The sequence below is a fragment of the Ovis canadensis genome, chromosome 20 (genome assembly GCF_042477335.2).
Source record: "Ovis canadensis isolate MfBH-ARS-UI-01 breed Bighorn chromosome 20, ARS-UI_OviCan_v2, whole genome shotgun sequence".
Taxonomy (NCBI): Eukaryota; Metazoa; Chordata; class Mammalia; order Artiodactyla; family Bovidae; genus Ovis; species Ovis canadensis.
The window spans coordinates 63,970,963-63,998,330 of NC_091264.1; the positions used below are offsets into that span (position 1 = coordinate 63,970,963).

General features: G+C 54.5%; 2 protein-coding genes across 3 annotated transcripts in view; one reads left to right on the plus strand and one right to left on the minus strand.

The window, feature by feature from the left end:
- The window catches only part of LYRM4 (LYR motif containing 4), an 88,952-nt gene extending 76,267 nt beyond the window's left edge, over window positions 1–12,685 (plus strand). The window contains exons 3-4 of one of the 2 annotated variants that reach the window (XM_069562913.1): window positions 9,219–9,331; window positions 12,239–12,685. In XM_069562913.1, coding sequence (XP_069419014.1) covers window positions 9,219–9,331; window positions 12,239–12,410 — 285 coding nt within the window. In that variant the 3' untranslated portion in view covers window positions 12,411–12,685. The remainder of the gene's footprint in view (window positions 1–9,218; window positions 9,332–12,238) is intronic. The other variant, XM_069562914.1, reaches the window with a different exon arrangement.
- Window positions 12,686–22,714: 10,029 nt separating this feature from the next.
- On the minus strand, window positions 22,715–25,888 carry PPP1R3G (protein phosphatase 1 regulatory subunit 3G). Its single transcript, XM_069562912.1, has one exon. It carries the CDS (start codon window positions 25,657–25,659, stop codon window positions 24,622–24,624), a length of 1,038 nt encoding a protein of 345 aa, XP_069419013.1. The 5' UTR covers window positions 25,660–25,888; the 3' UTR covers window positions 22,715–24,621.
- Window positions 25,889–27,368: the final 1,480 nt, after the last annotated feature.

Genomic DNA, 27,368 nt, shown 5'->3' on the forward strand with positions numbered 1-27,368 from the left:
ACACTGCCGGGTCTCACTGCTTCTCCTGGGCCTCCGTATTCACACCCTCGGGCACGGGGTTTCCTGGGGTGACACGTGTTTGAGGGTTGCAGGAGGGACTGCAGCACCTTTAGAACTCTGTGGGGACAGAGCAGAGACGACAGAGCCCGTGTCTTCGCTTGGCTTTGCACCGGGCCGAGGCCTCAGTGCTCAGGAGTCCCTGGAAGCGCAGCGTCCTGTGACCGCTGCGGTCTGTCTCACCGCCCGTCACGCTCACCAGCATATTACCGCCAAGAAACAGGAAGGGTCAGTGTCTCAGCAGTGACACCCGCCCACAAGTCAGCACCGACTCCCGTGACCCCGGGCGGAGGCCCCTCGCCCCGCAGGAGTCGCTTCCTCCCGTAAGTCAGAGGTGAAGGTTACCGGGTCGGTGTTGGACCGCAGTCCAGGGTGGCCCCCTGCGTCCTGAGTGACGCGCAGCAGCCAGCACCACGCGGGAGAGCTACAGCACGGCCCTGGGGTCTCGGAGCGCTTGACGGTCTCATGTGCTGCCTCAGCCTCCCCGCGGGCCTTCTGGACCTGCAGGGGCACCGGCGAGGTCTCCCGTGCCCAGAGACAGTACACGGGGCGTCTCAGCTCCTCGAAGCTTCCCAGAGCTCTGGATGGAGACCCTGCCCAGAGACAGTACACGGGGCGTCTCAGCTCCTCGAAGTCTCACGGAGCGCTGGATGGCGAAGACCGCCGGGGCAGCCACGCGGTGATCCAGGCTGGGGCAGGGATACGAGCAGCCGTGCGGTGATTAGGTCTTGGGCAGGGATACAGCAGCTGTTGGGGCGCGGGATGCACGGCCGTGAGGCGGGAAGGCACAGGGCCGCGACCGCGTACTCTCCAGGCTGAGTCGCTGCGGCGTCCCTGGCTCTTGACGTCGGGCGTGACTGTGAGCCCCGAAAGATGCTGTCGGTTAACATTATCTCTTTGAAGAACGGTGAGGTCATGGAGGGAAAGCCATGTTTCACATGGGCAGGGGGGTTTCCCTTTAACCGTTAACCTGCGGAAGGGAGAGCGGCGCTTTGGGTAGAACAGACGTGAGACTCTTCCTTGTAATAGAAAATGTGGAGCCGCGTGGACCCTGGGTCGCAGCCCCCTATCCCCCGTCTCTCCGGTTCCTGCAAAGGGCCTGGGCCCTGGACAGTCTTGTTTTCAATCCCACAAATGTGGAAAATGGTCAGTTACTTTATATAAAGTATAGATTTTTCAGATATGAAAACTCTAGATGCAAAAACTGGGACGTTTGAAATAAAACTCGGGTAAGATACACATTACAAAGCTTACCATCTAAACTGTTTTTAAGTACACCATGTTAGATTTTTACAGGCTCTTATTGGCTGAATAAGAACCTAAGAAGCAAGGAAGCACCAAGCCTCACGTGCCCACAGGTGCAAAGCCAGTTGACACACCAGGGGCTGTTCCGGAGCCAAGTCCACGGTCCACGAAGGGCCTCAGCCAGCAGCTCTGAATACCCGAACAGCCTGGAGCCTTGCTGCCCTGGGATGCTGAGCTCAGGAAACTTCAGGCAGGTGTCCTGCAAGACTGAAGCTTGTGTGGTTTGGACGTACATGTCATATGCTTATAAATTCCCCTCCCCCCACAAATTTTGTCAAATTTTAAACTTTATTTTTTTTTAATGTGTAATATTAAACATCGTTACATCAAAAGTATGGAAAAACCGTTAAAGAGGTACAGTTTTAAAATCAAACGTTCACTTTTACATAACACTCCTCAGCCGCCAGCTCTGGCTGTGGTTTCTGTAAATACAGCGTGACCTGTGCTGTGAATTGAACTTGGTTTCTGTAGCCTTACTTGGAAGTGTCTCGTTGATCCAAGCTGTAGCCGTGATGCAGTAGCCCTGTTTATAGAGTCGTGCTGATGGGGTGGGTTGGACTTTGCTTCTCCCCAGACCTCGGCCTGGGGCCAGGAGCCCGGATGAGTCAGAGCTCTCAACTCAGCAGCTGCACCATAGAGAGCGGCCTCCCGCCAGCTCCCGCCACCCCAGACCTCTGTCCTCTCACCCTACAGTAGCAGAGACTTTCACACCTGTTGCCCAGGAGTGTTCACAAGGCGGGAGGTCCAGTTCTGGGTATTAAGTGCCCCGTGTAAGTGCCTGGAGCTTAGTAAGGCATTCGATGAACGTTAATTCTACTCTTCTTTGGGGGTTAAATTCTCAGGCTTTATCTCTAGCAACCACGGAATTTGAAAAAGTTAAGATGGATGACGGCGATGACTACACAAAAATGTGAACGTGTTTAATGCCGCAGAACTTCACGTTTAAAAATGGCTCAAATGGCATATTTATTCTGTGCATATTTTACCACTGTAAAAAAAAAAAAGAAATTCTTGGGTTTGTTTCAAATTCTAGAGCCGGGAAGCTTTTTTGAATGGAGTCAGCAGGAAAACTTAAAAGAAAGTCCTTGTCTTTGACGAGTGGACCCCACCTGGGGAGGTGATTCCGATGCCTGGAAAGCAGGCGTGGCTGACAGGCAAGCAGCTCACAGTCCCGGGAGGCAGTTAGCTCGGAGAGGGCAGTGAGGAGCAGAGAAGAGGATCCTTGAACAGGCCGACATCTGCTTCCGTCTGCAGCCAGTGTTAGTTTGCAGTGGCTGTGATTTTGTTGTTCCTTGTGTCCCTTCTAGCCTTACTACGGTTTGATTTGCAAATAGAAGTTGTGTATATTTGAGTGTATGGCATGATGTTTTCATACCCACATGCACCCTGAGATGATTTTCACAGCCGACCTGATAAAATCCCACCCGCAAACAGTCCCCTTCTGTGTGTGTGGCGAGAACACCGCAATTTGCTCTTAGCAGATTGCAGGTGTGCAGAGCATCCTCATGAACTGAAGTCGCCATTAGATGGCCACCCTTAGGTCTCCACACCGGCCCAATCTTATCAGTTGGAGTCTGTGCCTTTTGATCAGTATCCGTGTCCCCCCCCAATCTGGTAAATGCCGCTCATCCTAGCACGCTCTGAGTTTGGCCTCTTTCTTTTCATCTCCACACACACGTGAGATCCTCAGTGTTGGCTTTCGTGTCCGGCCCAGCCCAGTGTCCTGCGGGTCCACTCACGTTTTCACAGATGGAGGGATTTTCTTCTTTTTACGGATGAGCAATATTGCATTGTAGGTGCGTGCGTGCGCGCACACACAGTACTCTCTCTTTTGCCCGTTCGTCTTTCAGCAGACACTGGTCGCTTCTGTGTCCTGGCGCTGACTGTGGGCGTGCAGCAATCTTTCAGGGGACTGGTCTCATTTCCCTTGGGCATAAACCCAGAAATGGGAATGCTGAATCAGATAGAAGTTCTGTTTCTAGTTTTTAATTTTTTTGGAACCTCCATACTGATGTTCGTGAGTATGAAACCTATACCAATTTATTATTCACTTTGTCTTATGGGAAATAGGAACAAATACAAGCAGTAGAGAGAACAGTATAATGAGCTCCAAGTACCCATCGCCCTTCACCCGCCTCTCGTAATTGCATGTTCATGGCCAACGGCATTCTGTGCATATGCCCACCCATGTTATTTGAGAAAATGTATGTTTTATGTGAAACTATTTTAGTACACACTTGGAAATATAGATTATTTTGTGAAACATAACTACAATACCATTATTATAATGAACATACTAACAGTAATTTCCGGAGAAGGCAATGGCACCCCACTCCAGCACTCTTGCCTGGAAAATCCCATGGACGGAGGAGCCTGGTGGGCTGCAGTCCATGGGGTCGCTAAGAGTCGGACACGATTGAGCGACTTCACTTTCGCTTTTCACTTTCATGCATTGGAGAAGGAAATAGCAACCCACTCCAGTGTTCTTGCCTGGAGAATCCCAGAGACAGAGGAGCCTAGTGGGCTGCTGTCTGTGGGGTCGCACAGAGTCAGACTCGACTGAAGCAACTTAGCAGCAGCAGCAGCAGCAACAATAATTTCTTAATATCATCAAATATGTGTGTTCAGTTGCTCAGTCATGTCCAACTCTGTGTGACCCCATGGACTGTAGCCCACCAGGCTCCTCTGTCCCTGGGATTCTTCAGGCAAGAATACTGCGGTGGGTTACCATTTCCTTCTCTATCAAATACACAGTGTTTAAATTTTCAGATTATCTCACAAATATAATTTTCTTAACTCTGTATGTTTGACTTAGGATCCAAATAAGGTTTTGGATGGTATGTCTTTTAACTGTGGGTTTGCCCATATCTTCCACCACACACTCTTGTTTTTCCTCGTCATTTGCTGAAGAAGTAAGTTCTCATCTCTTGGGTTTTGCTGGTTGCCTCTTTATTTTGTCATTTATCGTATATAAAAGTTGATAGTTGGATCTTAACCAGCCGGGTACTTACGCTTGGCTAGACACTAGACTCACCTGGGAAATTTAAAAGAAACTCTGGCATGTGCAGAGATAGTCGGGCAGTTTCTAGATGAAGTTATACAAAAAGTCACCTCATCCCCCAGCACTTCCACTCCAGAAGAACTGAAGCAGTTATTTAAACAGAAGCTTGTGCAAAAATGTTCATAGCAGCACTGTTCACAACAGCCAGAGGTCCAGACAGCCCAAGTATCCTTACAAGTGAAGCAAAGGGCTGGACACACTAGGACGTGTGCGTGCAGCAGAAGTCAGCCTTGAGATCTGCTAGTTCCTGACCATGCCTTGAGAACATCACGCCAGTGAAAGAGCCGGCTCAGAGCCACACGCTGTACGGTTCCGTCTCTAGGAGATAATTCAAGATAAGGAGGCCCGGAGAGACACGAGCAAATGCGTGGGGCTGGGGGTGGGCCGGGGGCGGATTGTTGGGGGTGCGAGGTTTCCTTTGATGGGGGTTGGGGGGGGTGACCAGGTCCCGGGCTGGATGGTGCCAGTGTTGGGTACAGCACGTGACTGTCACCAGTGCCAGCGGTGAGCTCTCCCCACCTGCCCCAGCCTCTGCAGCCTGGCCTGAGGGGCCGAAGGCGCTTCTGTTTGAATAACATGGGGCTTCTGCTTAAAATGCTAATTACAAGGGACAGAAGCACTTTCAGAGGATGTATGCTGGAGTACAAAGATGATGGAGTTTGGTCTTCCCAGATCCCCTCTCCTCACCTTGCCAGGCCAGGAGCTGGCCGTCTCCTCCCTCCATTCCCTGACCCTTGAGAGGCTTACTTAGCTCTGATAAAGTAGCGAGGTGTTGTTATGGATATATATATATTTGGAAAGGCCATAGGTTTGGAGTCAGAAGACCTGGCTGGGTTGGCCTATGTCAGCTCCATAATTCGTGTACCAGTTGTGAAAGTGTAGGCAGGTCACTAAATTCTTCTGATTCCTTTTATTCATCCATAAGATGTATCATGTAGTGATAGGATATTTGTAAAAATTAAAGGAAAAACTAAAAAGACATTTTTAATGAAATGTAAAAGATGGTTTATCCTTGGAAGGAAAGCTATGAAAACCCTCGACAGCATATTAAAAAGCAGAGACGTCACATTGCCAACAAGGGTCCATCTAGCCAGAGCTATGGTTCTTCCAGTAGTCATGTATGAGTGTGAGAGTTGGACTATAAAGAAGGTTGAGCGCCAAAGAATTGATACTTTTGAACTGGTGTTGGAGAAGACTCTTGAGAGTCCCTTGGACTGCAAGGAGATCCAACCAGTCCATCCTAAAGGAGATCAGACCTGAATATTCATTGGAAGGACTGATGGTGAAGCTGAAGCTCCAGTAATTTGGCCACCTGATGCGAAGAGCTGACTCACTGGAAAAGACGCTGATGCTGGGAAAGATTGAAGGCAGGAGGAGAAGGGGACAACAGAGGATGAGATGGTTGGATGGCATCACTGACTGAATGGACGTGAGTTTGAACAAACTCCAGGAGATAGTGAAGGACAGGGAGACCTGGCGTACTGCAGTCATGGGGTCGCAAAGAATCGGACACGACTGAATGACTGAACAGTAACAACAAAAGGGAGAAGCTAAGCAGTTAAGCCACTCAGCCTGGTACCTGCCCAGTAAATGTGACTTTCCTAGTGATGGATTGCTTAGCAGGTGAAGCAGGGGGTGGGGGTCACAGAGGAGGGTCGGGGTGAGATGCAGAAATGGCCCTGTCCTCACCCTGGGGGTATCCTGAAAGCCACAGTTATGGAAACCTTGGGGTGAAACCAGGTCAGAATCCCCCACCTGCTGGTCAGTCCTGGCCTGCCCCCTGGAGGCCCAGGACTGTGTGAAAAAAAAGCTGTGAGTTCGGGCAAGAGTTGTGAAGCCAGGACATGTGATGGTTGCCTCTCAATTATGATTTGTATTGTGCTTTTTCTTTTCCACCTAAATTGTATTCTCCAGGTCATTAAATATTCTTCTACAATGTCATTTTTAATGACTGCACATTGAGGATATGCTTTAAGAGAAAGTGAAGGGCAACTCTCTGGCAACTAAATCAAAAGTCTAATCAAGAGTAAATTAACCTGAAAAATGGAAGACTTCAAGATTTTCTTTGGCCAAGTCCTTGCATGTCTGGCTCTATTTTGTTTTGGAGGAATGATATCAGAATTTCCCACTGTAACCTTGCTTTTATGCATTTCTCCTTTCATTTCTAATAGTTTCCGCTTTATGTGCTCAGCCGTGGTCTTTATCCAGTGCCTGCAGGTTTACGCCTGCTACAGCTTTTTCATACATGTTGCTCACTATTCAATATAGTGTTTTTTAGACTCAACTTTACCTGGTCTAAGGTTAATGTAAACTGGTATTCCGCACCCCACCCCCACCCCCCACCCCCTCCCCCCCGCCGAGTGTGCCTTGTGTGTCCTAATCCATCCCCCGGTTTCCAGTCTTTCTCAGACACTTTTGCGTTTGAAGTCTTGTTATCTGCCCCTGGTGGTCCTGCCACGTTTCCTACAGGGGATGGCTTGGCTGGCTTTGTTCCTGTCGTCTCCTCCTGTTACTTGTCACAGTTTGCTTTCTCTCCTTCACCTCTCCATCTTTGTTGGTCTGGGAACTCTGTTCTACTCTTCCGTATCTTTGGTGACTGTCTCCTGTGGCTGGATGCGGAAACTTAGATGCGTACACTTTTCACTGTTATTTGAAAAAGGATGTCTGGATCTCCATTAGGACATCCCATCTCCCTGTGTGTTCAGTCACTCAGTCATGTCTGATTGTTTGCAATCCCGTGGACTGTAGCCCGCCAGGCTCCTCTGTCCATGGGATTTCCTAGGCAAGAATACTGGAGTGGGTTGCCATCTTCAGCTCCAGGGGACCTTGCCGACCCGAGGCTGGACCCCGTCCCCGCGCATGCGCACATTTCATGAGTGCACCCGTTTCCCCGAGTCTAAGCGCTCCGACCGCCTGCCTGCCATTGGCTGCTGCCCGCAGTGTTGTTACCGGCAGACGCTCGGGTCAGGCTCCTTCTGTCTGGCTCCTAGGTTCCTTTCAGTTCAGTTCCTTTCAGTCGCTCAGTCGTATCTGACTCTTTGTGACCCCGTGGACTGCAGCACACCAGGCCACCCTGTCCATAACCAACTCCCGGAGTTTACTCAAACTCATGTCCCTCGAGTCGCTGATGCCATCCAGCCATCTCATCCTCTTTTGTCCCCTTCTCCTCCCGCCTTCAGTCTTTCCCAGCATCAGAGTCTTTTCCAGTGAATCAATTCTTCACATCAGGTGGCCAAAGTATTGGAGTTTCAGCTTCAGCATCAGTCCTTCCAGTGAATATTCAGGACTGATCTCCTTTAGGATGGACTGGTTGGATCCCCTTGCAGTCCAAGGGACTCCCAAGAGTCTTCTCCAGCACCACAGTTCAAAAGCATCAGTTCTTCGGTGCTCAGCTTCTTTGTGGTCCGGCTCTCGCATCCGCGCATGATCCCTGGATTGACTCCTTAGCTGTGTTGTTGTTTTCTCTGTCGTCTCTCTGGGGTTCGGGTCTGGTCATTAGTCTGCCCTGCATGGCTGTAGTTCCGGAGGTGACACAGGGGCAGGGTCCCTCCCCTCAGGGTCACGCGACAGAGCTGCCAGCAGCTGCCTGTCCTCCAGTGCAGGCTGAGCCGGGCGATCTGGCCTGGGCACCGCGTCACCCGCTGCTGCAGCTCTCCTGCTCTGGGGCAAGTGCAGACCAGCCCCGGGGAGGAGAGCTGGTGTCCCGGCCCTGCTCAGCGCCGGCGGGCATCTGCAGCTTGTGGTCCAGCAGCTGGGTGCTCTCCGCAGTGGCGTAGGCACAGGTAGGGCTTCCTGATGCCGGTGCCCCCAAACAGCAGAGTGTTCGGCAGCACCCCCCTCGCAGGGGGTTCAAAGGTCTGTGCCGTCAGTCAGGTGGTCTCCCGGTGTCCACTGCTGTGTTCTTTTCAGCCTGGCTTCCAGGTGGGGAAGAGAGAAGGGAGCCCCATTAATCAGGTGTGCCAGGGTACATCCACCCCAGGGTTTTTCAGGAGGGTCCTGGCCCTGGGAAGTTGCAGCCCTGGCTGACGGCCAATCCCCACGTCCCTGCGTCTCACACAGCAGTGCTGGCGGGCTCTAAGGGGCACAGGCCGCTACTGAAAAGAAGGACAGAGGGATGGTGTCCTGACCCAGGGGTGCTGAGTGTGAGAGGCCGGCTGTGGGGACGTGGGCATGCTCATTCCTCCTCCTCCTGTGTCTGCTGCGGCCACCATTTCTCACGTGAAGCAAGGTGGGCACCTGCTCCCAGGCATGGCATCCACTCAGGAGCTGCTGGGTGTTGGGGGGGGTTGGAGAGACTGTCCCAGGGGGCGGGGTCTCGGGGGCAGTGCCCGGGGTGGGGGGTGGAGAGGGTGAGTGCTCATCCTTTTCTCTGGGGGCACCTGCTCACTCCCGCCTTCTCAGCACCCAGCCAATCACACCCACACTGGGCCGGCCAGCCAGGAGGTGGGCACCCTCACAGCCCAAACCTTCCGCCGTGCTGGGCACCCCTCTGGGTTACGCTCTGGATACCTGGTGCCATGACCCCAACTCTGGATCCGCTGTGTTTGTCACTCTGGACGTTGTGAGTCTGTTAGTGTGGCCGTCTCAGGTGTCGCCACCCCGCACCCCAAACCCACAGTCGGGGACTCACAACCAAGCGGAGCAGTGCGTGACCGCGCCCTGTGTGGTCCTTGTCCAGTGAGGCTCAGAGCAGCACCCTGCAGAACACAGCCCGGCAGCAGGCCTCCAGAAGCCAGCCGTTGCCTAACTCAGTACTTGTGTTTTTCTCTGATCTTTTTATGTTTGTCTAAAGCAGCTCTTTCAGAGAAGGCAATGGCACCCCCACTCCAGTACTCTTGCCTGGAAAATCGCATGGATGGAGGAGCCTGGTGGGCTGCAGTCCATGGGGTCGCGAAGAGTCGGACACGAGTGAGCGACTTCACTTTCACTTTTCGCTTTCATGCATTGGAGAAGGCAGTGGAAACCCACTCCAGTGTTCTTGCCTGGAGAATCCCAGGGACGGGAAGCCTGGCGGGCTGCCGTCTATGGGGTCGCAGAGTCAGACACGACTGAAGCGACTTAGCAGCAGCAGCAGGGATGGCAGAGCACAGAGCAGCCTGACCAAGAACGCGTGTGGACAGCGTTCCCCAGGGTGGGGGTAGAGGTGCAGGCCGGAACCTGCTGGCCCCAGCACCGGCCCTGGGACTTCAGCGCAGGTCACCTCACCTCGTGGCCGATTCTTGCGCTGTCTCGGCCTGGCCTGGCCTGGGGCCTGCGTGCAGGCCCGAGGGGCGGCAGCGTGACCACTGATGGGCTTCTCTCTGGCGGTTTGACCGGCTCCTGCGGTCACCACCCTGGGGAGGGGCCAGCTCTCGCGCTGACAGAATCCTGGGTTCTGCCCGCTTCCAAGAGAGCTTGGTGAAGCCCCTCCGGCAACACTTCCAGCAGCTGCGGGTGCCGACCCGCCACCGGGTGGCTTTCGCCTCGCAGAGCTTCCCCACGCACCCCGGGGACTCGGGGCCACTGGCTGGCAGACGGTCTGCCTCCAGTGTCCCCCTGGGGCCGAAGGATGGGGAGTGCGGTGGGCGCCGGCCGGCACGTCCCCTGCTTCACCCGAGCAGCGTTCCTCAAGCCTGGACTCTGGAACGCCCCCTGGCCCCTGGCTCTGCCCTCTTCTCTGGAGCCCTTCTTGGCGCTGAGCGGGACCAGGCCACCTCACATGGCTGCATTTCTTGCGACAGCACCTAGCCCTGTAGATGCTGGCTCTGAGAGACAAGAACGCGAGAACTGTCTGATGGGGCGTCTGTTAGGAGGGCCAGGCTGGGGAAGGGGCCGTGACACACACTGTCCACCGCGAGCCAGCTGGAAAGACGTGTTTGTTCTGCCAGTCTGTCAGACCGTCCAGAGGGTCAGTTCTCAAGCAAATGTGCGCTTTTAGAAAGTAGTTCTGCAGGCTCCACCAAGAGCCATAGAAATATTCATACCTGTTTACCCGATAATCCCACTTTTAGAAACCTTTTACAAGAAAAATCAGAGATACTATAAAAGGTTTATACATGAGAATGGTAACCCCAAGACTGCGCGAAAACTCCACAAACATTCATCATATGAGAATGATTAAATAATTTATGCCTCTTCACAGTGCAGCTTTGTCCAGTATTAAAAATATCCTTTCAAGACTATTTCATGACATAAGGATATAAAGTTAAGTTTTTAAAAGTTATTATTCCAAATTTAAATATTGTTTGAATATATATGCATACATTTTAAATGTCTAAGTGAATAAAAAGAATAGACAGAAAATGCTAGAATATGAACAGCCGCATTCTGTGAAGCCAGTATTGTGGGACAGAAGGAGATCTCTCTCAGTCTCCCTGTGGCTTCGTTTAGACTTCAGAAAATTCCAGACTGCCCGTTAACGGCACTTCCCCAGGGGATAGTAATATTGTTTCCACTTACCCTAGGCACACCTTCTTCTTTGCAGTGATCTTTTTTTATCAGTCATCATATAGTCTACAATTAAAATTCACAATATGCATTCATATCAGTTAGGATTTGGTTTAGTTGTGTATAACAAGAAACCCAAATAACACATTTAAAAATATAGAGATTTATTTTTCTCTCACATAAAAGAAAAGTTGGCAGTAAGCTAGTTAAGTTGGCTGGTGGCTCCACAGTCATCAAAACCCCAGGCTTCTGCTTCCTGCCCCTCACCTTCAGTGTGATGACGCAGACTTACCTCCTGGTGCCAGAATGGCTGCAGATGCTCCAGCCATCAGGTCGCAGTTGCCTCCCTCCTTGTCTGTCTCGCCTCCCGGACTCCGAGCTTCCTGAGAGCAGGATCAGTCTCAGTCTCCCCTGAGCACAGTCCTGGTACAGGAGGTGGCTGCTGCTCATCTGTGTCTTGGCTGGGACTGGGTTGCCCTTCACACCTCCTCCAGGGCTCGTGGGGGCTTTCCCTCAACAAACGCCCCTAAATCATCTCTGCAGCTAAGCCCTCTGATCTCCGCTTCCTTCTCTCATCCTCTCGTCAGTGGTCGAAGGACTGAGGGCCCCAGGGCCACAGCATGCCTGGGTCACATGCCCTGCCTTTGAGGGGCTCCCAGGGAGACCTGGATGGACACATGCCCTTGAAGGTGGCCCAGGTGGGCTGCTGGGTGGGACAGCAGGCTTCCCAGCATCCTTCTGGCTGCTGCCGGCCGGGGGCACGTTAGGAGGCAGAGCCGGCCCCTCGGGAGGTGGCAGGAAGCCCGTTACCCTGCCCACACTGCAGCACACGTGTGACTGGCCCAGGGCACTCACACCCTGTAGGCACCAACAGTGCTGTGGGTCCAAAGCAGAGGACTGTGAAGGTCTGCTGGGAGCCGCCAGGGCTCTCTTACAGATGAGGATGCTGAGACCAGAGGACGGAGGTGGACAGTGAGACAGGTACGTGTAGAGCCGGGCTTTGCCGGTGTGGACAAGGCTCACTCACGCTTTACAGTAAAACTCCATCCTGACAGAAGAACCGGTCCTAAGGGCCGGAAGTCCTGTGGGTGCAGAGTCACCGTGCGTGAGGCGGCCCGGGTCTCACCGGCTCAGGATAGCCCGCCTCTGGGGCTGTCCAGGGGCGAGCAGGCGTGAATGGGAACTTCGCACTGTCCCCAAGGCGGGGGGACCTGGTGGGGCGGGGTACGGTGCCAGGACGCAGCCGAAGCAAAGCCATGACGGCACTCTGCCCGCAGCACGGCCTCCAGAACGACGCACGCCTGCACCAACACGCCGGAGACGCTCTTTCTGAGTTTTCACAGCTGACAGAGCCCGAGTTCCTGATCTTTGTCTTCTGTTTGCCTCCAGGTCCACATTGGCCAAATGTATTCGACCGACAAGCTTGTCATTGAGAATCAAGAGAAGCCCCGGGCCTAGGAGCCGGGACCAGCCTCCAGCAGCAGCGTGGACCACCGGCAGCACCGTCCTGCTTGCCGTGGGGCCCCCAGCAGGCCTCAAGGGGCCTCCGCATCAGCTTTAAATAGCCTCACTCTGCCTGCCCTCCAGGAACTGATGAACTGAGCGAAGTGTCCCCTCTTCTGCGGCTTTGGTGACAGAGGTCGGCTGGTGCTGGCTGTCCTCTGTTCAAGCGTCAGGATGAAGAGCTAGAGCGCCTCGAGGGAAGGCTGTGTACAATAGTGTCTCGTCCACCCCACCCCATCCTGTGGCTCCGCAGCACCTGTATAGAGCATTTCCAGACGTGTTTCTGGGTCCTTGACAATAAACGAAAGCGTCTCCCTGGCCTTCTCTACCAGACACACGTGTCTTCATGACTAACGCGCTTTTGGTTCCTGCTGGTGATGGGCCTGCAGAGGGCGGTGGGGGGCCTGGCAGGGAGGGTCCAGCCCTGAGCTGAGTGTCCCCTTAGCAAAGGCAAGTCCACACACTGGAAGAGATCCAGGGACGGAGGGGAGCAGGGTGCATCCTACCACTGAGACCCAGGCCCAGCGTGACAACAGAGGTTCCCTGTGTGTGGCTGCTCACCTGGGGACGGTCCTACAACCCACTGCCCAGGGTGGTCTCAGGATGACTGTCATCTGCCCCACTAGGGAGCTTGCTAGAAACACGGAATCTCAAGCAACACCGCAACCTGTTTTGAATCAGAATCTTCAGTCTGACACACCCCAGGGGACTCCAGTGTATGCTGAAACGTGCATCCCAAAGCTCACTCACTGAGTCAGAGTCACTTAGAGAGACTGGGAGTTTTTTAAAAGAAATTTCTCAGCACTTCATATTCTGACTTGATAAGTGACAGATGAGGCATAGTTATTTATTTGTTGTTCAGTCGCTGTCGTGTCCAACTCTGCAACCCCATGGACTGCAGCCCGCCAGGCTCCCTGTCCATCACCAACTCCTGTAGTTTACCCAAACTCAAGTCCATTGAGTCAGTGATGCCATCCAACCGTCTCATCCTTTGTCATCCCCTTCTCCTGCCTTCAATCCCTCCCAACATCAGGGTCTTTTCCAGTGAGTCAGTCCTTCACATCAGGTGGCCAAAGTATTGGAGTTTCAGCTTCAGCATCAGTTCTTCCAGTGAATATTCAGGGTTGATTTCCTTTAGGACTGACTGGTTTGATCTCCCTGCTGTTCAAGGAACTCTCAAGAGTCTTCTCCAGCACCACAGTTCAAAAGCATCAGTTCTCTGGCACTCAGCCTTCTATATTGTCCAGCTCTCACATCCATACATGATTACTGGAAAAACTATAGCTTTGACTGAACTGACTTTTGTCAGCAAAGTAATGTCTCTGCTTTTTAATATGCTGTCTAGGTTGGTCATAGCTTTTCTTCCAAGGAGCAAACGTCTTTTAATTTCATGGCTGCAGTCACCATCTGCAGTCATTTTGGAGCCCAAGAAAATAAAGTCTGATACTGTTTCCACTGTTTCCCCATCTGTTTGCCATGAAGTGATGGGACCTGATGCCGTGATGTTTGTTTTTTGAATGTTGAGTTTTAAGCCAGCTTTTTGACTCTCCTCTTTCACTTTCATCAAGCGGCTTTTTAGTTCCTCTTCACTTTCTGCCATAAGGGTGGTGTCATCTGCATATCTGAGGTTATTGATATTTCTCCTGGCAATCTTGATTCCAGCTCGTGCTTCATCCAGCCCAGTATTTCTCATGATGTACTCTGCATAGAAGTTAAATAAGCAGGGTGACAATATACAGCCTTGACGTACTCCTTTTCCTATTCGGAACCAGTCTGTTGTTCCATGTCCAGTTCTAACTGTTGCTTCTTGACCTGCATATATTCTTCTCAGGAGACAGGTGAGGTGGTCTGGTATTCCCATCTCTAAGAATTTTCCAGTTTGTTGTGATCCACACAGTCAAAGGCTTTAGTGTAGTCAATGAAGCAGAAGTGGATGGCTTTTTGGAATTCCCTTGCATTTTCTATAATCCAGCAGATGTTGACAATTTGATCTCTGGCTCCTCTGCCTTTTCTAAATCAGAGGAACCATAGTTCAAATCACCAACAATAATTTATAAATTTTGAATTTCTCCTGGTCTTTTTAATGTTTAGCCAGTTCAGGAAATTGCTCTTTAAGTTTGCTGCAGGTAGAAACAATATTCGTGTGCGTTCATCCTTGAAAACACATCAGTTCAAAACAGGAAAAGAAGGAATTACTAACCTTCTTCTTCGGAAGTTTATGAGGGACCCGGACACCAGTGTTTTTCTTGCTTATCACCCGCCTCCATCTGCAGTACTAAGTGATTTTATCACTCATGGGTTTGGGTTTACAGCAGGCTCGTATAAGTGGCCACAGGTGGTGACTGTCGCCGACGTACCGCTGCACCACTCCCCGCGTACTTTAATTCTCACAGTCACGGGAGTCCTCCCACCCTGGGGAAGACCGTGTCTGCCCGCCTTGTCTGCGGATGGTAGATGGTGTGTGACCCTGCGTTCAGATGGTCCCGACGTGCGTTCGTGCCTCTGGCCCTGCCTGACTGTTCCAGGATGCTCTGGCCCATGTGTGCCCATGAGGCCCGTCCCTGCCCAGTCCCGGGTCTGTTCCCCCTGTAAACCCAGATCTTTGCATGTCGTAGGTCCACGGTGTGAGAGCACCACTCTGCAGATGGTGACATGGTGGGAGGCAAACCTCCCCTCCGCCCCAGCTGGCTGTCCCGGGGCAGCGTCAGCCTGGATGTGTGGCGCCAGGGCCCGCTCCCCTCTGCCCGGGCAGGGATTTGATCACTCAGAAACAACTGCGTAGGACCAGGGTGCCGGCCAACAGATGTCAGCTCGGATGTCACTCCACTCCATTAAGGAAACCTCCAGAGCCTCGCCCCGCCCTTCCCCTCCTGCTGAATTCACTTAGCAACTGAAACGAGAAGATCCTGTTTGTTCTCGGGTGAGGTGAGCCCTGTCCACAGAGACTCTGCCACCAAGCGAGTCCCCTCCATCTCCCTCCACCCGCAGCCTCACCAAGTGGACCGGCGTGGCGCCTGCCCTCCGGGGGGACAACAAGCATGCAGTCCCCACACCAGGGAGCAGGTTCCCTGGGCTGCGCTGGGAGGGCGTCTCCTGGACACCCCCAGCCACGGACACGACGCGCCTTGATGAACACGGTCAGAACCCAGAATCCAAACTCGACTGAAGACAACCGCAGGGACCACGTTTTAACCGTTCCGCCTGTTAATCTGCAGCAGCCCCGCGATAGTGGCCCCTGCGAGACGCAGAAGCCACGAGAAGTAGCACGAGGGTTGTGGGCAGGGACACAGCCGGGGAGATCAGCGGACAAAGGCGGGTCCCTCGTTGGTGCCTGGTCCTAGGAACAAGGGAGCAGCCCGGGAGGGCGTGTGTGCCGCAGACCCCGGGGTGCGTCTCTGTTACAGAGGATCTGGGCAAACTCGACGTTGGTAAAGAAAGCAGGCTTTTTCTCTGGCCATTTGCCCTGAGTCTGGGCAGGGCTCACCTCACCCCTCAGAACAGAGGATCTTGCTTCTCAGTCTGTCTGCAGCCCTTGGACCTGCAGGGAAGCTTTCATGAAAATGGCTTCTCCTGTCGAGATCCACATGGGGAGTAAGACAGATATTCTTGCTCAGGAGATGCTCAAAGGCAAAGCTTTAAGTCCAAAGACCCTCCGAGAACCCAGAGCAGAGCCCTCCGAGATGACTCTGGGAGGACCGCTGATGCTAACACCACCAGCAGACAAAGCTGGTGTCTCGTCTTGAAGTTGGACCACGAGCGACGGTTGACTCCAGTGGAGCTGGGATCGCACTTGCTCTCTGACCCAGCGTCCCTGCGCCCGCCCGAGGGCCGCGTCAGGCATCGACGCGCGGGCAGCCCCTCCCTGAGGAGCTGCACTTCCGGGGGTCGTGGCTCAGCAGGAAAGAGGAGAAACCTTTTCCTCTCATCAGCCAGAGAGTTACTGGGAGCCCCTCCTCAATGTCAAGTTAAACATTGTGAAAATATTTCAGTAGAACTTCCCTTCAGTTACTGAGTAAACTCAGGGTGACTACGTCTATCTTGAACACGGAGACAGTTTAATAACAACATAACTGGTTCTAAGTTTTTAAAGGAGTAAATTTTTTTTTGCATTAAAAAAATTTATTTATTGAAGTACCGTGGACTTTAAATGGTGTGTTGGTTTCAAGTGTATAGGATGGTGACTCTTTCTTTTTTTTTTAGATTTGTACAGGGTCTTAGAAAAATGAATTTGTCATTCCATGGAAGGAGTACTTTCCATTTAGGTGCAGCTTTGTGATTACAAAGCACGTGTAGGACACACGATCGAGGATCCACCATTAATGCTAAGAGCCTCATCTTCCACTCACACTTCAACCATGGAGCTTATTTGGGATTATTAACTTGGCAGATTTTAGCATGTACTTTTACTTCTAAAAAGACAGCCTTTCACTTCCTCGTGGGACTCTAAAGACAGAAACTTGTTCAGAGAGGGAAAATGATGTATCAATAGCCCAGATCTCAGAAATAAATAAAGCATTTCTTTAAAAAAAAAAAAATTGGAAGACAGGACTATGGTGTGGTGGGAGGAATGCAAATGGTGGGGGAAAGTCCAGCCACTGAGGCGGACAGCTAAAGACTCGGGCGGGTCTAGTTTCATGTTCAGCTCATGAATGTCACCTTCATGTTCCAGGGTCCCAGGGCTGACCAGACTCCTAGTGACCTTTCTAGCTTTAAAAGCCTGCAATCCCAGCTAAATCAAAAGGAAGGAAACCATCCTGCAGGCCGGCCATTCGCTAGTCTCGCTTTCGTTTCTCCTTTGGCCGTACCTCGTGGCTTGCAGCGTCCTAGTTCCCCAACCAGGGCTGAACCCGCGCCCTGGCAGGAGAACACCGAGTCCCAACCGCTGGACCACCAGGAATTTCCTGAACGCTAGTTTTTGGCACAATCTGCAAGAAATCTTCAGCATCCATCCCCAGCTTCGTGTGGAACTCTGGTGCTGCTTGGGGCCAGCCAGAGCACTCAGCCCAGCCCGTGGCCCACAAGAATATGGATTTGGGGTGGACTGGGCAGTGAAGCCAGCTGGGCTCCTGCAGAGGCACAGAGAAGTAACCCATGGGGGAGCCCGTGGCCCCTCAGCTTCCTCCCAGCCAGCAGTTCAGAGTCTGAGCCAACCAGTGTGTTTCCAGCTTCTAAGCTGAGCACTTTTCCTCCCTGGCTTCTGCTCTTCTGTGATTCCTCAAGGAGAATTTGAACCCAGGTGAGGAAGAAAAGGTGAGCCTCTTGCTCACCAGCCGTAACTGTCTCCTCACACGTCTTCGCAGCAGGTTCAAAAGAAAGTTCTGAATGTACCCGGCAGAGCGCTCAGTTTGGGGTTGAGGCACGCGGGGGCTGACACCAGCCAGGGGTCCCCGTCCCCGAGAGTCTGGCTTCATGGCTGGGGAGCCCCGCTAGACCCCTGGAGAACAATCGGAAAACCAGCCAGTGCTGGCCGGGGCGTGTGAGCAAGAAAGCGGGCTGGGCAGTGGGAGCTCGCAGAGATCCTGGGGCTGGAATAGCCTGGGGGGGTGAAGACCCGGGTCAGGAGGTGGAGGGCGTATCGGAAGGCAGGCACCCCGTGAGTGGGAGCAGAGACGGAGCAGGAAGTCCTGGCTCTTCAGCAGCTTCCTGGGCTTCACAAGGGGCTCATTGGCAAAGAACCCACCTGCCAGTGCAGGAGACATGAGAGACCCTGGTTCGATGCCTGGGTCAGGAAGACTCCCCTGGAGCAGGAAATGGCACCCCGCTCCAGTGTTGTTACCTGGAGAATCCCATGGACAGAGGAGCCTGGGGGCTACAGTCCATGGGGTCACAAAGAGTCAGACACGACTAACTGGCGGTCCAGGGGTCAAGACCACGTTTCCACTGCAGGGGGCGTGAGATCAATCCCTGGTCGGAGAACTAAGATCCCACATGCAGAGTGGCCAAAAGTTTTTTTAAAAAATAGTGTGTGCTTGACATGCCACAGAGAGCCTCCCTTCAAGCTCACAACCATGTAGTTAGGCAAGAATCCTGACCCTGCTTGGCAGATGTGAAAACTCACGCTCTCCAGGGAAGGGACATGTTCAAGAGCACAGGGACAGTGAGGCCGAGCTGTGTCCACGGCCGGCCAGGCTCACCTGGAGCGGGTGTGTCGTTCCCACGTCAGGCCACCTACAGGCAGCCCGGCGCGCCTCTCTGCCAGCACTGCGCCTGGCAACACTTCACACGCTGCTCAGGAGCAGGTTTTCTTTCTTTAAAAAAAAAAGTTCAGCACTGTTATTAACTTTTTATCTGAAACGGTTTGAAACTCACAAGTATTTGCAGAAAAAGCAGAGAATTCCGGGGTTCACGTCTCATAACCTGCCCCAGCGATAGTATCTCCTGTAACCTTGGCTCACTGGCAGAACCGGGGAATGGATGCTCGGACGCTGCTACTAACTCGGGTTCCCCAGCCTCGCGCTGAGGTCTCGGGGCCCCCGCGCTGGGGGCCTGCGTGTGTACTGCAGGATGTCCACGGCATCCGCAGCCTCAACCCACTCAGTCCAGAGCCCCCCGCCGCAGTGGTGAGCCCCGAAAACGTTCCCAGACTCAGTGGCAGCTTTCAAGGTCCCAAATCACTTCACATTCTTTATTCAAATTAGGACTTTGGGTTCAGCACTTTTTTTCCAGTGTAGCACATACAGAAATATCACCATAACAGCAGAGAAGCTCCCAGAACACTTCCTCCAAATTCCTTACAACTGAAAAGAATTTTCAAACCACAAAGATATAATCATCCTTTTAAAAATCGAAGAGAAACACGGGGGCTGGGTTCGGACTACAGTAGTTCTGAGTTTAAACAGTGTCAGAATCACATTCACAGAAACCTGTTTCTCAAGCCAGATATCCCACCAGGCACATTTCTCAGGCACATGTCAAAAGGAAGGTTAATGAGGTTACTTTCTCTCATTATTAGCAGGGACTGTGCAGAATTCCTCACAAGCACATTAAAATATCCTGTCTGGGAGGGTGGGCGACACGGACCGCTCGGGCCCCCACAGTTCCAGCTTGGGAGGGCAGGCTCTGTGTGCCCCCCACACACACGCAGCCACGGTTGTCTTGAACCCTGAGACCTGCCCCCACCCCTCTGTGAGCCAGAGCTGTCCGGAGCAGCCTCCCTCGAGAGCTCAGGGCTTCCAGACACCCTGGGATGAGCTGTGTTGCATTTTCAGACCCTGAAGGAATGATGTGGTTATTTGGTGACATTGCAGTGGCCACGGATTCAACCACACTGGGCTGAAGTCAGACCATCGCTCACACAAGCGAGCCCCCGCGCGGAAGCCGGGTCCCGCTGCCGGACCATCCGCGGTCACGTACAGGTAACAGGTCACAGGTGTCTGTCCTACAGAGAATGGCGCTGATGGCTTTAGAAACCCTTGGCTTAACAGACTCATCCCTGGGGTCTCCTGAGCCGCTTGCACGCTGTCGGGTCAGGGCCCCCAGAGCCCTGCCCTGGTCTTCACGACAGCCTGTGGCCCACCCTGCCCAGCCCAGGGTCTCGGGGCAGGGAGATCCCGCCACCTGCGGGCCCAGGCCCCACGTGGCACGTCCTCTCCTTGGCACCGGCTCCTGGCTCCAGGTTGCCGGGCCATGCAGGGCTGGGCAGCCCCCAGCCTCAGAGCCCAAGACGTCGCAGCCCATTCTGAAGGTGTTTCCCCGGCAAGAAAAACTAGTCTTTCAGGGCAGTCGCGTCGGTGCAGAAATTCCGTTTTCTTGTTGTTAATCTTTTATTTATTTATGGATTTGGCCACGTCTTAGCTGAGAGACTCAGGATCCTTAGTCGTGGCACATGAGCTCTAGTTCCCCGGCCAGGGATCGAACCCCAGCCCCTGCATTGGGAGCTCAGGGTCTGAGCAGCTGGACCACCAGGGACGTTCCCAGAAAGTCATTAAAGATGACCAAAAAAACCCAGCAAAGCCTCAAATGCCATTAACAGAAGCACCTCTGGTTCAGATGTTCTGGGATGGGAAAATAAGTAAGGGAATCCCAGATCTAAACATGGGCTGGTTTTCTTTTTTCCGAAAGAACATATTCTCCTCAACCAGGCTGAAAAGGACATACAAAATGGAATTCTCTAAGCCATTTAAAGTGGTTCTGAATGTAAATGCACATTTCTTTTTATGTAATGTAAAAATCAGACAAAACCTAACTTCCTACAAGAGACAGTCACCTGTTTCTCCCACTTTGGGTATGAAAAACGCCGATTCAGCTGCATCCAAACAGCCTCCTGATGTCAGGAGTTCTCCCAGAGCTGTCCCTGGAGGCGCTGTACCCACAAACACCGTAGAGCCCTTCCAGGCGGCCCCTTTAAGGACCATGAATTTCCCCCCACCGTGAACTTCTCACATGCTCAGGTGGGTGTTTTCTCAACAGAACATGTGTAGCTGTTTCTAGAAAGGCCTTCTGCAGGACTGCGCAGGAATTCTTCAACCTGGAGGTTAAACGTTTCAAGCTCAGTTCACCACACACCTGCTTTCACTCTTTACTGCATTCAGAGTTTCAGACTGAGTTTCCCATTTCTGGACACATTAGGAGGCTGCTGGTTCTCCTTGAGCAATGACTTAACAAGTTTCAGAGAACCTGAGCAGTGCCAACAATACCAGTGGGATGGGTAATTAACAAGTCTGATTTCTCCAAAATGTCTGGCAGTGTCTCTACAGCATCTTTGCTTTCCCAGAGATGTTTGTGTATCTAAAGATTTCCAGGTTGAAATGGCTCTGAACTCCTGACTTCGTAGACTTCCACTCCTCTGTTAGATTCACCACGTACGTCTCACTGTCACACCTGAACAGCGAGTCCTTGATCTCTGCCATCTCAGAAATCTCCCTGCAGCCCAAAGGTGACTCGTTTCTTTCTTTACCAAAAATGTGTCTGTTCACAGAAGGTGAAGCCAAAGAACTAACTCTCCAGGATGCAAATACTACATCAGAGTCAAAGGGCTTTCAGTCCTGGCAAGCCTAAAGTTACACTGTTTAGCTGTCCAGCCACCAGCCTGGGAGGCTGAAAGGACCACAAAGTGCTGCGTCCTGACAGTCCGCTGATCAGCAGAAGGGAGCCTGGACGAGGAGGAGACACAGCAGGCCACCTGGGGGAGCGTGTCCATCCATCACGAGTCCCGAGGAGAAGCAGGGTCGGCCTCTCCCAAAGGGGCTTCAGGCACCGGCCCGCTTACTGACAGTAAGGCCAGGATGGCCCTGCAGGAGGAAAGGAGGGTCACTGGGCTGGGCCCAGATTCCGCTCAGCCCCTTGCCTCTGTGACTGCGCAAAGCACACCTCCTCCCCCATGCTGGCAGACCGTCCAGGCCTGGCGTCACGGGGGCTGGCCGGGCAAAGCTGGACTGCAAACAGCCCACTGTTTGTCAGGGCTGCCTGCTAAGCTACAGCACGCACGGTGACCCCTTTTAACCTACAAACCCGTGTCCCATGACGTGAGCCAGAAACGCACACCAGTACCATGGTGTCGCACAAGAGCAGAACCTCCCATTTCTTCCCGAAGGCTGTCCCTTGCACTCCTGACAGAGCACACACGACTCAGGTCACAATACCCTACATGGCTCCAAGCCACACGCTCCTCAGAAACAAGCAGCTGAGTGAGGGAATGAGGAAGCCGAGCAGACTGGAACACATAAACACCGCTGTGCCAGAGAGCAGAAACGTGGGAACTCATAAAATGATACGCCAGGACTCCAAAACAAGCCTCCCGAAATTAGATGAGCAGCCGGCTCTGCGTGGCTCAAACCCACAGCATCGCCCAGGAAGCCCTCGCCTGGTCAGGGCAGGAGGGGTGCGGCAGGCAGGGGCGTGGCCAGGTGGGGAACGCACGGCACACCTGTCGGGAGAAGGCCCCCCAGCCCTGCAGCCGGACTTCGGGTGGCCACTGCCACCGCCCCTGCTGCAGGACGGCCCCCGAGCCGTGGTCCTGCTGCCCGCAGAGAGCTGCCCGGTGTCCCCAGCCACACCCGCTGGGCCACTTTATCATTATAAAGTGTTTTTTATAAGCACATGTGAATGAGGTCATCCACATGACCATTTTTTTAGGTCCGCTTTACTCTAACTGTAAATCGTAGTTCATTAACTTCTGATGGCTTTCCACTCATAAATCAGTATTTAAATTTTTTCCATGGTCAGTTACCTTTGACAAACACGGCCATAGTCAAAAAGGATATTTTACAAACCAGACTTCAAACTAAATATTTCTATAGCTTGAGACATCCCATTTTGAGGCATGAAAATATCTGGCAGGTTTCGGTAGCTTGATGTTAATTCTGAGAAGTGCCATAGTTTAGCTGTCTTGACTTTCTATTATTTCTTTTTTCCTCCTTTTTTTTCCCTGCAGCATAGGGGATCTTAGTTCCTCAGCCAGGGATCGAACCCTCATTCCCTGCATTCTTAATCACTGGGCCACCAGGGAGGGAAGTCCCTCTGCTATTTCTTAGAAGAAGCATATGGAGTCCCCTCCCCAGTACAGGAATAATTGTGCTCACTCCTATCAATGCACTAAGATCCTTATTCAGTGTCTTAGCGTTTATTGTAATCAAGATTACCCAGAGTAATGCGACCAGTTTTGCCTTTACCCAAAGGAGGTTTATGTCAAGTGACAAATTTTTACTAAAATTTTAACTGCTTTGTTAAGTGTAACTCTCAACATATAGTTAAAAAAAAAAAAAAAAAACTACTTCTCTAGAGCAGGGGTTGGCAGACTTTCTCTAACGGGCCAGACAGTAACTATTGAAGAGCTTGCCATGAGGTCTCTTGCAGCTACTCATCTCTGCACTTGTGGCAGGAAGATGATGTGGGTAACGTGTACATGAACATGCATGGCTGTGTTCCTACAAACCTGCACTGACAGGCACTGACATCTGAATCCTGTACGCTTCTTATGTGTCACAAAAACAGTATTCTTTTGAATTCTTCCAACTGTTTAAAAATGGAAAAGACATTCTTAGCTCTCAGGACCTACAAGAACAACCTTCAGGCTGCATCTGGCCCATAGGCTGTAGGTTGCCTACCCTGGTTCTTAGAAAGCAGCAGTGAAACCGCCACTCCCTGAAGATTAGCATTGCAAAACAGAGCTGACCATACCAGCCAGGTGCCCGAACTTGTGAAAACCAAAGACAGACCGATTACCAAGGGATGACGGAGATCTGAAGAAGTCAAGCCCTCAGGAGGCTCATCAGCCCTGGACGTGCATGGCCACCTTACCCTGGCATCCACGGCCATCAGCAGTGAATGAAGACCACCAACCAGACTGGTGCCCACAGTCGTAGCCTGTGCAAGGTGCCCAGTGGGTTCAGAGCAGGATCTTCTTGGTGGGCAGGCTTCATCCTTCAAGTCACCGCTCCGCACTGTGACTCCAGGAGGCACAGAAGGCTCTTTCCTTCCCTCATCTCCCGCTGCGGAGTCCGGCCATCGAGAGTCCAGCTCCTCTGACTGCTGATGGCCCAGAAGTCCAGCAGCGACCATGTGTTTTGCCTGCTGCAGCTGGAGGCCAGGGACTGGCTCTGGCGGCTCACAGCCAAGGCCTGAGGATCACTCTGGCATTTCAACTCACCAAGCATCTTCTTCTGCCCGGGGAAAGAACGACTTATACAAAACGTTTTTAAGAACACTCTAGCCCACTATGGCAAATCTAGGCCCTTACCACATCAGAGGAGGGATGGAACAAGGGAAATTTAAAACACTGCGGTTTGCTTATTTTAAAGTGCAGCACCATTCGCTGAAGATGGCCCAAATGCCAAGGCCTCCCAAATTGCCGGGAGCTGAAATATCAGGGAGCAGCCATGCACAAGGCCTTAAATTTTCAAAAGGATATCTGTATGCAAGCGCAAACACTTCCCAGATCCCGATTAAGAGAAAAGGCAGCAGCGACGCGGAGGCTCCTGGGGACCCGCTATCCATGCCAGCCCTTGGCGCGATGCTCCCACCTCTCCCTGAGAGCTGAAGGGGCGTCCACAGTTAAAAACAAATTCCAAGGGTTTGCAGCTTCGTTCAAGAGTCTTATTCGAGGAGGAATGTCACTGCTCGGAATCTTGAGGACTTCTTCCCATTCGATGCGGGGCGAGAATTCCAAAGGCCAAAGCGGCTGGGAAAGCAGGGCGCTTGGCCCCGGGCTCAGTGCTTGCTGGCAGGATCCGTCTGGGTGCCAAGGAGCTTGCAGTGAGGGCCTCCCTCTCCCCGGGGGGACGGTGCCCGGCTGCCTGGGCGTCACGCGCCTTCAGCGCAGCCCCGCGGGCTCAGAGCGCGTCGGCCGGGCGCCCCGAGCGCAGCGTGTAGTTGGCCCCCGCATTGTTGTCCCAGTACTCGCCCTGGGCGCAGCGGTAGCAGATGGCGAAGTGGACGGCGAGGCCCGGCGCATCCGCGTCCTCCCCCTCCGTGGGCAGCAGGCCCGGGGGCAGGGACAGCGCGAAGTGGAAGCGCTCGGCGTCGGGCTCCTCCTCGCCGTCCCCGGGCTCCCCCGACGGCGCGTCCGGCGGCAGGGGCTTCCCCGGCTCGGGCCGCAGCTCGGCCGGCACGTCCAGGAAGGAGCGCCACTCGGTGAAGGTGTAGCGCACGACCACGGTGCGCGGCCCGGGGCAGCCCAGCACCCGGCCCGAGCCGGTCACCTCCGCGCCGCCGGGCGCCGCGCACTGCACACGTTCCAAGCACACGCGCTGTCTCCGCAGGCGCGCGGCCGCGGCGCTCCGCCCGGGCAGCTCGAAGAGGGGCTGCAGCCGGGGCGGCGGCGGCGCGCGGGGGCCCGCGGCCACCACCGCGGCCAGCAGGCCGGGGAGCCCCTCCAGGTCCTCGGCGCGCGCCGGGAAGCTGCGCAGGCGGGAGAGCACGGCGGGCGGCACCTGCGGCTCCTCGGCCTCGCTGAAGTGCTTCACGCGGGCCAGGCTCAGCCCCAGCGCGTCCGCGAACTGCACCCGCTTCTTGCACTTGGCGCAGCAGTCGCCCTGACCTAGCGGCGCGTCCTCGGCCGCCTCGCCGCCCTCCGGCCCCGGGGCGGGCGGCGGGCGCTGCCGCAGGAACTGGGCCGCCTGCAGGATCGTGTCGGCGGGCAGCGAGAAGGAGCGCGCGCGGCGGCGGCCCTCCAGCCGCGCCTCCTGCTCCCGCGGGGTGGCGGGCTCCTGCGAGGACCCGCGCTCGGCGTCGGGGTCCGGGGCCGCCGCCACGCAGCCGCCCTCCGTGAGGGGCGCTCCCGCGGCGGGCGGCTCCCCGGCTGCCCGGGGCTCTTCCGAGGGCGCGGGTCCCGGCGCCTCCGCACCTAGCAGCACCCCCCGGGGCTCCATGACGCCCTGGCCCCGGGACTTGTCCTCGGGACGCTTGACGCCTGGGGAGGTGCACAGAGAGCGCAGCGCCCTCCTCGGTCCGGGAGGAAAAGGCAGTTCCGGTCGGGAGGCTCGGGGGTTTGGCCGCGCTGCCCGGGGCGGGGTGGGAGGAGGGCGCGGGCCGGGCGCGGCCGCAGGGACTGGAGCCGGCCGGCGGGGCGCGGAGTCCGGGCGGGCGGGGTCCCGGGGCTCCCCGGCTCACCCAGTCCTGTCCCCCCCGAGCTCGGGAGTGAGCGCGCGCTCAGCTCGGTCGTCCTTCTCACCGCGAGGTCGACCCCGCGGGTCTGGACGGGACCGCCCTCCCGAGGGTCGCGGCGCGGTCTCCCGTGCGCCGTCGCGCCAGCCGAGGAGGCGCAAAACTGCGGAAAACTCGCAGCGGGGCGGCGGCGGGCCTCGCGGATCGGCTTCTCCTTCCTCCCCAAGTTCCAGGCGCTCGGAAGCGGGCCCGGCCCGGTGCGATCGCCCCCCGGGCGCCGGTGGACCCGGACCAGGTCCGGGCCGGAGACTGCGCGGGGCCGGGGACCGGGCGGGGGCCGCTTCCGAGCGCCTCCGGAGGCCATTCGCGCGGGGCCCGGGCGCACGTCCCGCCCCGCCCCTCTCCCCGCCCGCCGCGCTCGGGCCGGAGCGGGGGACCTGGGTCGCTGCGCGGCCTCCTGGAGCGGGGCCCGCCGCGGGGAGGGGTGCTGGGGGCGCTGCCCAAAGCAGCTTCTGGTTGGTTTCGCTTTGTTTCCTTTTTAAGGCTGACGTTGGCTGCCTGCAGGTCGGAGTTTCTCAGGGGTCGCTCGCGTCTGTCACCTGGCCGGGTGTGCGAGCTCAGGACTGGGCCCCACCCTAGGGTTCAGTCTGTAGGCCCGGGGTGGGGCCGCAAAGTATTTCTCGCAGGAACACGCGCGAGCTCCTTCGTGGCCTCCCACGCTAGCGTGGAACGCCTTGATTGCCTGTCAACCTGGGGACTTACAAGAGGCCCCAGACATACCTGGCGCGTCTACCTGTTGGAACAAAGACAAGATTTGGGGAAGATCATTGTTTTTTACCTTTACCTAAACGCTGACATAGGGCTTCCCTCATAGCTCAGTTGATAAATCATCTGTCTGCAATCCAGGAGAGGGGTTTGAATTCTGGGTCAGGAAGATCCCCCTGGAGAAGGAAATGGCAACCCACTCCAGTATTCTTGCCTGGAGAATCCCATGGACAGAGGAGCCTGGCGGGCTACAGTCCACGGATCTCAAGAGTTGGACATGACTTAGCGACTTCACCACCACCACCACTAAACGCTGACGTGTGAGGGAGTGAAATATAAAATCTGCCAACTGTCTTAAAGATCAGATAGACTTCTCAGAGACTTTGAGGCTGTGGAGACCCTCCTGGGCTCCTGCTTCATCAGCCCTTTCCCCCCACCACCACCACCCAGGACCACCTCCCACCCCCACTAGCACCCCACCCCCTCCCAGGGCGGGACTGGAGGAAGGCGGAGCTGAAGGAGGCCTGGCTGTCAGGACCTGTGGGCTGGTCCAGCTTCCTCTCCCACTCTTTGGTGGGAACGTGGGATGCTCTGGTATATGGGAGGCCAGGGTTAACCAGAAAGTCCAGGAAGTAGATATGGAAGAAGGCGGCTCCAACCCCATTAGGAAGGCCAGGGACCCCCCGTGAGGGAGGGGAGTGGGGTTAAC

Bases quoted from the DNA above. Each gene is read 5' to 3' on its own strand.
- PPP1R3G (XM_069562912.1), bottom strand. From the start codon at position 25,659: ATGGAGCCCCGGGGGGTGCTGCTAGGTGCGGAGGCGCCGGGACCCGCG.